This window comes from Perca flavescens, chromosome 18 (genome assembly GCF_004354835.1).
Source record: "Perca flavescens isolate YP-PL-M2 chromosome 18, PFLA_1.0, whole genome shotgun sequence".
Taxonomy (NCBI): domain Eukaryota; kingdom Metazoa; phylum Chordata; class Actinopteri; order Perciformes; family Percidae; genus Perca; species Perca flavescens.
In genome coordinates, this window is record NC_041348.1 from 14,684,573 (window position 1) to 14,698,423 (window position 13,851).

The window sequence follows — 13,851 nt, forward strand, 5'->3', positions numbered from 1 at the left end:
CTTTCTCTCTTTCAAGGATCTGTCCCCATCTCACTCTAACCTTATCTCTGTCCGTCAGGTCTTTGTCTTCTCTGTATTCTCGATCTTGCATCCTATCTTTCTATTTTCAGACTCCCTCTCTCTCTCTCATGCATATTTTCCCCCATTTTTTTTTTTTTTTTTTTGGCCAGTCTTGCACAAAGACACAAAAATACTCAGACGCACATTGAAACATGCACGCACTCTGCTGATGACCTGCTATCCCACTGAGAGAGACCGGCTGTTCCCATGGCAATGGACTCCCTGAGTATTTGTACAGCTGACACACACAGATGCAGTGACACAAACACACTCTTTCCACATCAAAGAAACTGTGCAAATCCCCTGATGTTAACAACAATGGAGAGGAGAGGAGATTAATTTATTCATACCTTAGCATGGTGCAGGTCCACCCCGTACATGGACAGTTTCTTGGCATTTTCTAGAAACTGGGTGTCGGCCTGTGCTGGTGTCATTCCCCTAAACACCCAGAAAAGGTAAATCACTACAAACTTCCTCAGATTAACAACAGCATTGTGGCATACATAAATCCATAATGTTTGAATTATACCATACATACATGAAAAAGATCCAGTCACACCATTTACTACAGGTAACAGGTATGTTACAAACCTAAGTAAAAGTATCTACAGCTTTCAATGACAAGAAAAAGACATGTATACTTGTCCCGGACTACTTTTGACCGCACGGCTCTGTTCTCTCTGACCTGTGAGACTTGTGGAGTTCAAGAATTTTCTCCTCCATCTCTTTGCTCTGATTGGGCGCAAAGGTCAGCTGACTGACGCTGTCCAGAGGCCGAGGCTGGTCGGGTTCATAGTCCCCAACTTCAGCCTGTAAACAAAAAATAAAAAAAAAATATAAACAAAATTAAAGAGATACGTATGCAGGGAAAGTCACTTGTGGAAACTGCACACCACACATAAGCACAGACTTACAGTGCTTACACCCATACATAGTGTGTTCTACCTGCAACGTGTATGACCCCAGCAGAGCGTGAGTGACAAAAGAGCAAGGCAGTCGACCCGAAGCCACATCTTCACGGAGCTGCAGACACAACAGGTACCTACATGAGAGAAAAAGGGAGACAGGTTGGGATTTTGTTGACTTAAGTCTAATAACAAAACAAAAAAAACATTTTAAGCCTCTCTTTTAACTGAAACCTGCTCCATTGTTCATGATAACAATAAAGCGATCCGAGCAGCCAAATTGCCTCCTGTGAGGCCCGAGCACAGGGTCAGCTGGTGGGGATTAAATGTACACTGGCTAGTTGGTATAACCTTATGTCTAATCCTCACCATGACATACCCAAACTCAGTTGCAGAACATGTGCGTTTGCAGTTAGTGACTCGTCCAGTGGTTGTGTGGATTTACGACCGTGTAAGCTGTCCCCTGCTGTAAACCTTCATGCAAAATCGTATTACGTGAATGGAGCGTCTGTGTGAATGACTCATTCAGACACCTCAGGGTGCTGGGTAAACGCATCACCCTGGCTGCTGAAAAATGTCATTCAAAGTCACTTTGGCAGGACTTGCTGACATGGAGGCTTAAAGCCCAGTCATCCAGTACCAGAGCTTCTCTTCACTGGGTAAATGTATTGCCCCAGGACAGTATTGGATTTTACGATGTTAACATGGGTTATTGCAGAATGAAACATAATTAAATTAAATGAAGGCATTACTTTCTATTTATATATGAATACATACAATCATACAGGCTGAGACAAACCCTGTGAAAAACAGGCATGAAATTGTAACTTGAAACTTAACAAAAGATGAATAGGCAAAAAAAGTACACACCTATCGTGGTGGAGACATAGCTAGTTACTGGAGCAACACAATGCAGGTCAGTTGCTGGTACTTATCTGGGTGAGTGTATGCGTGTTAGTGAGTGTCCTCGCTTAGCCTTTAGCAACAAACCATCAGAGAAGTTGTTCGCTCCATTAGACACACACACACTCCAACCTAAATGCTGTGTGCTTGAAGCATTCCTGTGTCTGCTGTGTGCATGCATATGTACACATATAAATGAATAAGCAATGTGTACAATGCCAACTTGTGTTTTCTTTTTAAACTTTTGCTGTATTGTGGGGCACAGACCTGAAAATCAACTTTCAAAGTGAAATATTAAATCTGCACCAAGCAATATTATTTATGTTAACAATGGGTCAAATGATTATGTTTAATGTGAAGGGGATCACTTACTCACTACTAACAACCCCACAGAGAATTATCACCCAATTCTGCAGTTCACCACACTTCTGTGGAGCCTTTTAGCATCTTTCAGCTCATTGTTTTGGCTTCAGAGCACACAACTTTAATGCTTCAGTTCACTCTTACTGCCAGCAATGGTCTGGCTACGCCGCCTACTTATTCTGAGATTGGGAGAAAAAAAAAAAAAAAACGCTCTGGCTTGTTTGTGTTTCTTTAAACCAAACACAATTGTCCTGGGTGGCGCTAAGCCCCGACAGCGGAGATAGTGAGAGGGGAGGACATGTCAGGCTTTATCCCAGCAAATGTACATCTGTTCAGCCAGACTAGTGAAGACCAAACAAAAAAAGAGCTGAAAGAAAGAGTGAATATTGGACTTACATTCATCAGGTGGAGAGAAAACATTACTCCAAATAAATGTTATTCCGTGTCTGCTGAACGTGTAAATAAACCTCTGTGTGCTAACAAATTAAAGGTGATATGTCAGGGTTTGTTTTTTCATTGCCCAAAATGTCCATAAGAATTGTATTAATGCAGGTTTAAGTAAACATTGGTACATCTCTAACGTGTGTGTGTGTGTGTGTGTGTGTGTGTGTGTGTGTGTGTGTGTGTGTGTGTGTGTGTGTGTGTGTGTGTGTGTGTGTGTGTGTGTGTGTGTGTACCTGGTGATGTCTTCAGTGAGCAGTGAGGGGTCGGGAGGGTAGAACTTGACGTTGAATACAAACTGCCAGTTGTTACCTGGAGAAAGAGAGATGATGTTTAGAGTCAGTTCCAGCACAATAACGTTATGTATAATAAGTACAGGACTAGAAAAACTGAGTTTAAAATGGGAGTCTTGGGTTATCTTTATTTCTATGCAATTCCATCCAACCCATCTGTGTGTGTGTTTGAGAGAGAGAGAGAGACAGAGAGAGAGACAGAGAGAGAGACAGAGAGAGAGAGAGAGAGAGACAGAGAGAGAGAGACAGAGAGAGAGAGAGTCAGTGTGAGCGACGGCAACTAATGCAGAACAGCTTTTAGATAGTACTAAGCCCCACACACCAACCACACACGTATTGCATAACCTCATTCTGGGTTCATCAAGTACCAGACTGTAATCTTTATCATGATGATAATCAGAAACAAAGACACGCAACATCACCAGTATATCTTCATCATTGTGTTATAATATGGTTTCCTTTTGGATTACCTATCAGTTGGCTCCAATTTCCTATTCTCATTCCCACAGGAGGCCACAGTGCCCTGCTTGCTACTTTCTCGGTCTCCACCCAACAACACGCGTGAACACACAACCAATATAAGATGGAGATCACGTCGTCTGGAAAATTCCATCTGAGAGAAGCTGACGTCGCATCAAGACCATTTCCTCTTCCAAGGTCACACACAAGTCCACACACACACACACACACTTCACAGCTGCATCCCAGAGGAGCAGGGAGAATGGTGCACACTGTGTTTCCCATGAGGAACAATGACACAATTTAACTGAGGAAAAGATGCAACACGTGAGGTAAAAAACAAGGTGAAATATTAATTTTCCATTTCATGCTGATATGGTGTTTTTGCTCATTCTTTCAACAGGTTTCATTTTTGTCGCTTAACGTACGGAAACGGAAAATCTTGAGTGCAGATAGTCCCGTTTCCTAGCTTAGTCTGAGTATGGATGTGTGTTGGTGTACGACGTGTGTCTGGGAGTGAGATTGAGTTTGTACGTCTTGTTAGCAGCACTAAGTGCTTTGGGAGTCTCGTGACAATTCCATCTTTCTACAAGATCACGTGCCATCCTTAAATCTCCATGACGCACAGAATATACACATACATACGGATACATATACACACCCTCTCCCTCATCTCTCTACGTCCACTACACTCTTCCTGGCAACAATTCATCGCTTCTCATCCAAAAGGTCTTTCCCAACCAGCCTTTTTTGGGCGACTTATTCCATTAAAGGATATTTTTCTATATAGTATCAAAAGTATGAATGTGACTTGCATAAAAATGAAAGAATTTGACCATAGATAATACAATATGCTTGCCCTTATGATCCTATACTTTAGCGTAGAATTGGCTGCAAATGTACCATGACAGTGCAGTGACAGTATCGGCACAGTGAGACACCCAGTCAGTGTAACACTTATCAGTTCAATTTTTTAAGCACAAACGGACATTTGGAAAAACAGAAAAATGGGTTCAAATATCCAATTATTCATTTTTTTCCACCTTGACAAATTCAAAAATTGGATCTTTAAACTGTTTTTCCAATTTTCTGCTTTTTTATTCAGAGGATCAGAAATTGAGAAAATTACAAAATTTGCGTCTGGGCTCCAATTATTCAATACTGCAATGGTATTCTCTCCCTCTACTTTGCGGAATATGCAGGTCATTAACTGCATATGGACCAAAAAAACTGATAGACTTTGGGGTCAGAGGTGCTTGCAACTGATGGTTTCGAGTGGGGGGGGGGGGGCAGGGCGTAGCTAGGCGGAACGAGGGAGAGAATACCATAGCAGTATTGAATAATTGGAGCCCAGACACAATTTTGTAATTTTCAAAATTTCTGATCCTCTGAATAAAAACAGAAAATAGGAAAAACTGTTTAAAGATCCAATTTTTTTTTATTTGTCAAGGTGGGAAAAAAAATGAAAAATTGGATACTGGAACCCATTTTTCTGTTTTTCCAAATGTCCATTTGTGCTTAGGAAATTGAACTGATAAGCGTTACACTGACCATACCCAACACCATAAAGGTTAGTTTGATTATAGAGAGAACATGTGTGCTGCTGTTAAACATTAACATCAGCCACACGCACTAGAGAGGTCTACCGCCTGGACTAAATCCAGACTCGAGCGAGACTAAATCTTGTTCTCATTATCTGGTCAAAGTGACATCTAAGAAGGGGCTCTATTTTTGATGCCATTTGTTGTGCAGACAGCTAAGATTTTGGGGTTCAAGTTTCATTTTTATTGGCACTTTGTCTAATTACTTCAGCTTCTTGGAGTGAAGTTTCCCCCTCTTATTGTTTACTGCTGTCACACTTTTCACAACTTTCTTCATCTTCCCTATGCGGCTCATAGTCCGTTTTTTATTCTGATCAGATTTACCTCATTTTTCACATGGTTTTTCTCTAGCCATGACAACACCCACACAGCTTTGGTCATAGTGAGCTGCAGTGTGGGCAGGAGTCTAGACAGAACCGTCATACCCCCACCGCTAAACAATAACAACCCCACAGAAATCTGTAGAGCAAAAATGATAACTAAGATCACGGACTCTTATTAAGAGTCAACGTTTGTACACTTCTTACAAGTGATGATTGCCACAACTCTGATTTCGATCTTTATATAACAGGGTGGTCTAGGAAGCTTAGAAAAGCACAGCATATGCAGCAGCTTTGATTTTTCTAAAATGATTCAAGGACCCATACAAAAAAAAAAAAAAAAGTAGAGTAGAATGGTGTCAAACCTGTCATTTGTGTGGTGCTGTGTCTGTACACACACACACAAATATCCTACTCACATGACCTCTCTCTAACTATAAACATCCACACACATACCAAAAAATGTACACAAATGAAAACATGCAGCTAGCTGCATACCACTCACCCATGAACCACAGGCACACAGCGACAAAAATGCGCACACACACACACACACACACACACACACACACACACACACACACACACACACACACACACACACACACACACACACACACACACACCTTCATGAGCCAAAATTACATGTTTTTACAAAGCCTTCCTCCTAAAAAGTGCAACTTGAAGTTGAAGTTGAACTTGCTAGGCTGTGTATAAATGCCTGTTTTGACTTACATTGTAAAAAATAAGAAATAAGTTAAGCTTTTCATTAAGAAAAGTAAGCTAGAGTCATTGGCATATTCTTCAAAATCCCTCAGGAAAATAATAACATAGGACACAACAGCCCAAATCACAAAATACTACAACTTCTCATTAAATCCTTAACAAATGAAATAACTAATCTGGAGAAACAACAACCTAATTAATGTAAAATTCGAACAAGATCCAGTTTGTCATTGTGCTCCGTACTGATGTCATCACAAATGGAGGATACCCGTTTTAAGTGTTACGGGCATTCAAAAATAAAACAGAGCTTTAACTATGCTTGGTTGCTGCACACACTTGATAGCAGTCGATCAGCAGAAGACAGCAGATGCCGCACCGCGCCCCACCTTTATAAATGAACACCGGTTAATAAAGAGATCGATAAATAATGAAGCAGGGTGATCACACTTTGGCAACCTCCACCGAGCTGCCAGCTCCGGCAAGGCTGCTGTCGTTTTGTTTCGAATGTCTCCGGCTTTGTTTGACTGAATTGTGAAGTTTGTTTTTCCTTACATATGGGGACACTTGAACCCGATTATTAATTCAGTATTTATATTTAATTCAGCACCTATTGGCTTAGAAGCTGGGGTCCCTGTATGATGTGAAACATCTTGTATTGCAGAGATGGATGGATGGATGGACGGACTTTGGAAGGAAGTTTAAAAAATAAAAAAAACTTACTGCGTATCTGTCTCTTGATTTCCTTCGTGGGATCCAACCAACACTGGAGGGAGTGAGCGAGAGGCGGTGAGACACGGAGCAGGAAGAACATTAAACTCAATCATGAAACGCATGTCTGCAGTTTCTCTATGTGTACATTATGGACTTATTTGGCATGCAGTACATCCTGTGTATGAGTGTGTATGTGTGAGAATGCATACCTTCTGTTCGTGGCTGTCGGTGTACAAGAGTCCAAAGTAGTCCTTCTCCATCAGGTTAAGGTGCTCACACACCTTAAAGAACAGGTACTGGCCCTTGGCACGTTTCTGCAGCGAAAGGGAGAGATTCAAAACACAAGTGTGTGGGTGTGTGTATGTAATGAATGTGTTGTAAGATTAGTTTCACATATATTTTGTATGTTTTATAATGATGCACCTTGATGATGTTTACATATATACTGTATGTTTTATAATGATGTACCTTGATGAGTTTTACATAGATACTATGTTTTATAATGATGCTCCTTACTAGAGTGGCTCTACAATCTCATTGTACGTAAATGCAATGACAATAAAGGCATTCATTCATTCATTCAATATAGTTTGTACATTACTGTTCATTTTGATGGGGAAACAATAAGAAATCTACAAAATGTTTCCATGGGCACCTGGATAGCTCAGTTGGTAGAGGGGGCGCCCATGTATGTATGTATGTATGTATGTATGTATGTATGTATGTATGTATGTATGTATGTATGTATGTATGTATGTATGTATGTATGTATGTATGTAGGGTTCGACTCCGACCTGCGGCCCTTTGCATGATTGCAAGAATATGAGTACACTAGTAAAAAAAAAAAAAAAAAAAAAAACTAATTTTGTATGGTCTTGCGAGACACTTGTAAAGTTCCTGTTGAATCCTCTATCAATGCATCTCTGTTTCTTCTGTTTTATTATATCTGTCCCATTACTGTCTTTCTCCGTCTCTCCGTCTGTCTCTGGGCAACACATTCCTTCATGGGCCTGCTGGAGGCCTCAGTCATAAAATCCTCCACACTCAACTATGACAATGACATTTAGCACACATCCTTGCATGCAATGTGCGAGCGAGCACGCAAACACACAACGGCGCCCTTTAGACAGACAGAAGGTCAGACGGAGAGCGGGTGGAAAAGGGAAAAATAATTAAATAATGCTCATTTCTTTTCCATTTGTCAGCACAGCTTCAGTCTAACACTGTGCACACACACACACACACACACACACACACACACACACACACACACACACACACACACACACACACACACACACACACACACACACACACACACACACACACACACACACACACACACACACACACACACACACACACACACACACACACACACACACACACACACACGGCAGGGAGCGTGGTGAAAGTGGAAGGAAAGAGGATGAAAGAGTGCATTTTTATTCTTGTCCTGGGGACAGCTGAAAACATCTGTGGTATTTTCCTCTACTTGGTCAAAGACATGCGCCACATTCACGCACTCGCAGTGTAGTTGCATTCTGAACTCCCGAAGAATGTGAGAATGTGACCTTTCGGGGTTTCAGTGTCTGGTTTTCTGCCTCTAAGCAAGGCACTACCTAAGAACAATTGTCACAAATCAACGGATGTCCGTCACACAGAGACATTATGATGTGAGAGGTTTAACTAATTTACTATATCAGGAGGACTGCTGATCTACTATTGACTTTATACAAAAATGAATTTTAAACACTTTTACAGCCTGTATCCCCAGCAACAGAAATTGACTGTAAAAGTAAAATCCCTACAGTCACCAAGAACCAAACTGCTCGAAATGTGAGCTTCATTCGAATGGATTCATTTGGATATCATGAAGAAGTCTAAGACCATAAACCGATCACATAAGAGCTAGATGGATAAGATGCTTGTCTGCATCTTGTTTTTCTGTGGAAACATGCACTTCTCTATGCATCAAACCTAAAGCAACGGTGTCTAATATTTGCAAACACTACTTGACTCATGTCTGAAACCTAATGAATTCTATGTAACGGTACTTAAACCGTGTGACACCAAAATCCTGCTGAAACCAATACTAATGGAATTCTTAGAAACAGCATTAAGACCATGTGACGCTAAGACTCTCCTATGAAACCCACCGAGAGGCAGAAAACCTCTGGACAAGATTTTCATTCAGGGCTTTACAATTTATAAAAGATGCATTAAGTTATTACACTGGAATAGATTTGATGCCATTGGTTAATAAATAGGACAGATGGATGATAGAAGAATAGAAGTGAAGAGTTGGAGTAGAAACTGGTGTGTGTGTGTGTGTGTGTGTGTGTGTGTGTGTGTGTGTGTGTGTGTGTGTGTGTGTGTGTGTGTGTGTGTGTGTGTGTGTGTGTGTGTGTGTGTGTTGGAGGCCTGCTGGGCAAAACAGAAAATTTAATCTCTGGAATGCATTGTGCATCTCTCCCTCTCGCGACCTAACTATGTGGGTGCGTGGAGAATGGTGTGTGTGTGTGTGTGTGTGTGTGTGTGTGTGTGTGTGTGTGTGTGTGTGTGTGTGTGTGTGTGTGTGTGTGTGTGACAACAGCAGTTAGTCGCAGTATCAGCGTTTTTCGGTTGCGAGACAAAGCAGCCAGTGTTCAAACAACCGGAGACAATCACAGGCACGCCGTTGGGCGTTGGCATATTGTAGATTAGGGAAAAGGGGTTTTCGCTGTGGTAAAGTTGCCAGTTGCCATCCCCAAATCAAATGGAGAAATTGAGACATTTGACATTGAAATGCTCCCTATTCTGTTGAGGGGCCCTTGAACCAGGCACTTAACTATTAACAGTTCCAGGGGACCTGGACGGTGGCTATTCTGGGCAGCTTCCCACTGAATGTGAGTGAGTGTGGGAATGTGAGGAGGAGTGTTGCTAAAAAAAAAAAAATTAAATAAATAAAAGTGAATGCTGCTTGGGAAACAAGTTGTTTTTAACCAGAAGATGTGGTAATAATGAGAAAAACACTCATGTAAAAAAAAAAAAAGGACCATTGGATAATAAGCGATAGCGGAGAGACATTTCTGGTCCAATTATTTATTCTTATCTCACACTGGATTTTTAGTAAAGTAAATACCAAATTAAGACACGTATGGGGAGCTACTAGAGAAATAGTTTGAATCACTATTGATAATAAATGGTTACAACAGAACCTGTGACACCGGCATGTGATGATTTGTGTAGAGGGGTAGAGGACACGTGCTTGTTAGGGAGTAACAGATGCAGAAAACTAATCTGGAGGGACCCCCATAATCTGCCAGGTTTGTGTGTGTGTGTGTGTGTGTGTGTGTGTGTGTGTGTGTGTGTGTGTGTGTGTGTGTGTGGTGTGTGTGTGTGTGTGTGTGTGTGTGTGTGTGTGTGTGTGTGTTCTGGTCACCAGACAAGCCCCTGTAGCGTGCTCTGCTGTGCTCTGCATTTATCCCCTAAACCACGCCCCAAACAATGTGAGCGGGTGCTTCTGCCATAACTGCACTTTGAGTCTAAAAGTTAAATACCCCCATGCTCATACTCCCACACACACCCCAAATCTGATCCTATTAGCAATTGCATCATTGACACACTGCCACTCAAGTGTGGCCTACTCGACTAGCAAGAGGACATAAGACGGACAATGTGTAAATCTCCATCAGTAGCTACTTGAAACTTTCAAAAAGACAACAACTTGTTGACTTTCCCATTGATTCCCATTACAATATGTACAGTATGTCAGTGTCTAATCGGTCACTGAAGTGGGCACATCAAATAGAGAAACGCAGAATAGTTATAGAGAATCTTTTTTTCATCTTGCATCATGAAATATATATCAGGAAAATATTAAAGCGGAGAACTACAAACATTCTACACGTTCTAACAGATTCCGCAGTTTTGTACACATAACACGGTGATTCAATCCGATGTGATCAGAACACAACTAACCTCTATCCCCTTGTTATTCTTATCGAAACAGATGTGAAGGATAAATGTGCTTCAACATGTGGCAGCAGCATCACAGCAACCGGTCGCAGAGTCTGGTCCAAGTCTTACCTCCACCTCGCAGTTGAAGTCGGTCCCGTCCAGGAGGGCCACGTGACACGCCATCAGCTTCATCTTGGTCTTCCTCACCAGACGAAGAGGAGACTGGAAAATTGAGGTGTGGCCTTCTTCTCCTCCTCCTCCTCCTTCTTCTTCCTCCTCCTCCTCCTCTCCTTCTTGCTCCTTCTTCTGCTCCTCTGCCCCCTCTCCCTCTGTTGTCACCGTGGTCTCGTCTGGAACTTTCTCAGCGCTCTCTTCCAGCTTCTCCTCCTTGGCAGGCTATCGGAGGTTGCGAAGGAAAACAGGAGAACAATACAATTACATCAAACCACAGTTAAACACAGGGCTCCCCACTGTGGCTGTCATGTAAAAAACGTCTTTGAAAAAAAAGTCATTTGTTTAGTAGCAAAGGAAATCACATCAAATCTGACTGTCCAAAGTAAGTAAGAGGGAAGAATGTGTTTGTTATTCCCCTTCTAGTCTGAATTTGCTCTTAAAAACTGCAGGCGTTTCTTTTGGCCTGATTACTGAAACGTTGAGGTCACTGGGTGGGCCTGGGTGGCCTAATGTGATCACTGGATGGAGCAGTTCATGTGTGTGTATGAGAGAGAGAGAGAGAGAGAGAGAGAGAGAGAGAGAGAGAGAGAGAGAGAGAGAGAGAGAGAGAGAGAGAGAGAGAGAGAGAGAGAGAGAGAGAGAGAGAGAGAGAGAGAGACTCTCTTGGTTGAGCAGCAGTTGTGCTACCGTGCCTTTGAGTATTGTGAAAGATGTTATCTGACTATCTAACAACCTCTCATCCCTGGGTTTGTTGTTCATGATAAACATGAGTAACTGAAGTCTGTGTGTCCAAAACAATATGTGGCTGACTGACAAAGGAGGAAATTTGTTTATGCAAAAATAGTTTTCACCAGCTTATGGTGTGTGGTAGTTTCTCTTCTTTACGAACTAACTCGTAGCACTTTTGATATAAATCCAACATTGCCAATAAATAAGGTCAATTATAATGCCACAATCAAACTCTTTTCGCTCTATTCACAATTGAATCTGAATGGTCAAGCCATTCCTTATACATTTATGTAGTGTACACATTACCTTTGATTTAATCAGAGTAAACTAAATATATGCGTGTCTTCTGAAAAGCAGTATGGTTATAGGTGGGCCAAACTACTGCAGTATACTTTCACCGGCTGCGATTCTCCTCTTCATACGCAAATGATTATGCTAAATTGGTTCGACATTTTGGGAAATTCACTTATTCGCCTTTCATGCTGAGAGTTAAATGAAAACGTCGACGGAGGTTCCCAAACCCTGGTCCGCGGACCAGTACTGAGAACGTATGTAACTGGGCCGCAAGGAAACCATATGATTTGGCATGAAAGCTGATTAATAATTAAAGTGAATTTGTACTCAATTACAGGCTATTTTTTGCTATTGTTCACTTAAAAACTGTTTTTCCTCATCCCTCCCTGCCATGCCCCAAACTAATATGCTGATGCCACCAGGCCCCTGTCACCACCTTTTAGAATGCAGACAGTCGGCACAGAATTCATTGTTACCATCTGTATATTTTAAAATTTTAGTAAGTAGCCACAATGAAATGAATGAATGAATAAAAGTTTCGGTTTCTATTTAGTTTTTTATGCTTGCACACTTTCTTCTGCCCCCCCCTTTCTTGTCTGCTTCTCTCCCCCTCCTGGTCATTTAATAACTCACATCGAGGCTCGTTTGTGTAATGAGAGAATAAATAAAGACCGATCACGCCTCAAACACAACACCATTTGCGAACCTACATGCGAGTCTAACTAATGCCAGACCCCCGGTCTACTTTATCTTCCAGCATGTGTACCGTGTGACGGGGTCTGGGGAGAATTTACGCCACGTCCTACCAATACCTCAGTGTCTGCGCTGGCGGTGGAATGAGATTCTGCTTCTTTTTCCTTCACGTGCTCAGACTTTACTGCCTCTCTCTCTTCCTCCTCTTCCTCTGCGTGACCGTTGACTTCTGGGGCCGGCCCGTCCTCTCCCTGGGTCACCTTGCTAACCGCTTCCTCTGTGGGTGGGACCTCCTTGGTCGGAGAGGTCTACAGAAAGAACAGGCAAAAATCTGTTAAAAACAGTTATGACTGGAACATAAAAATGATTGCTGCTTAATATAATGTGATAAATAACTTAAGTTAATGTAAGCAAGGTTTTCTAATCTGCCATGACAACAGAGTAAGTCTATAATAAGAATTTGACCTGGCTCTGAGACTTCTGCTTCTTAAGCCATGTTGGCAGGTATCGAGCTATTCCTTTTCCCTCTTTCCCCTCTTTCTCCTTCTCTTTCTCCTTCTCCTCTCCTTCAGCGTTGGGTACTTCCTGGGTTTCTTCCTTTGCCTTCTCTGATTGGTCCGGCTGAGCGGCTGACTCCTCGGCTTTCTCCTTCACCTCTGTCTCAGAGCCCGCTTCTGTTGTCATGGTGACAGGTCAACCTGCAAAGTGAGGACGAAGAGGGATGGAAGAGCGTTAGATTTAAAGCATCACATAGTGACAAAATTAGTGTATTTTTTTATGAATAGGAGCCGTATCTTATATTTCGGTTTATTTGTTCTTATTGCAGGCCTATTGCAAATCCTTATAAAAGGATTTGTGGAGAAACCTTTTTTTTTTTTTTTTTTTTTTTATATATTCTGTGATATTCCTATCTTAACAATGATAGCATTTTGTTTTGGCTGCTGGTATATCACCAAGAGCTGGAGAAAAAAATAAATAAATAAAAAAATCAGACTGCCCCACTGAATTTGGCACAAATATAAATCTTTCATGGCAACTTGAATTGGAGTCTGGAATATTTTTTATAAATGAGCCACATGGTCCCATGGCTTTTTGAGAGCGATCAATGTTTAACAAAGAAAATCTCTCTGGAAATATAAAGTGTATAGGTCCTTCAGTCATATATTAAATTAGGGTTGTTGGTTATCTGATTCTGGCCCTTTGGCTCATAGCTGTTAGCACATGAGCTCATGGCTGT

General features: G+C 41.6%; 1 protein-coding gene across 8 annotated transcripts in view; it reads right to left on the reverse strand.

Moving 5' to 3' along the window:
* The window catches only part of epb41l2 (erythrocyte membrane protein band 4.1 like 2), a 52,004-nt gene that overhangs the window by 22,112 nt on the left and 16,041 nt on the right, over positions 1 to 13,851 (reverse strand). For all 8 annotated transcript variants that reach the window (XM_028604406.1, XM_028604405.1, XM_028604404.1 and 5 more), the window contains exons 2-10: positions 13,080 to 13,312; positions 12,734 to 12,922; positions 10,854 to 11,120; positions 6,992 to 7,096; positions 6,792 to 6,834; positions 2,909 to 2,984; positions 1,006 to 1,102; positions 746 to 870; positions 411 to 498 (exon numbers count right to left, since the gene is read on the reverse strand). In XM_028604406.1, the coding sequence (XP_028460207.1) occupies positions 411 to 498; positions 746 to 870; positions 1,006 to 1,102; positions 2,909 to 2,984; positions 6,792 to 6,834; positions 6,992 to 7,096; positions 10,854 to 11,120; positions 12,734 to 12,922; positions 13,080 to 13,298 (1,209 nt within the window). In that variant the 5' untranslated portion in view covers positions 13,299 to 13,312. The remainder of the gene's footprint in view (positions 1 to 410; positions 499 to 745; positions 871 to 1,005; positions 1,103 to 2,908; positions 2,985 to 6,791; positions 6,835 to 6,991; positions 7,097 to 10,853; positions 11,121 to 12,733; positions 12,923 to 13,079; positions 13,313 to 13,851) is intronic.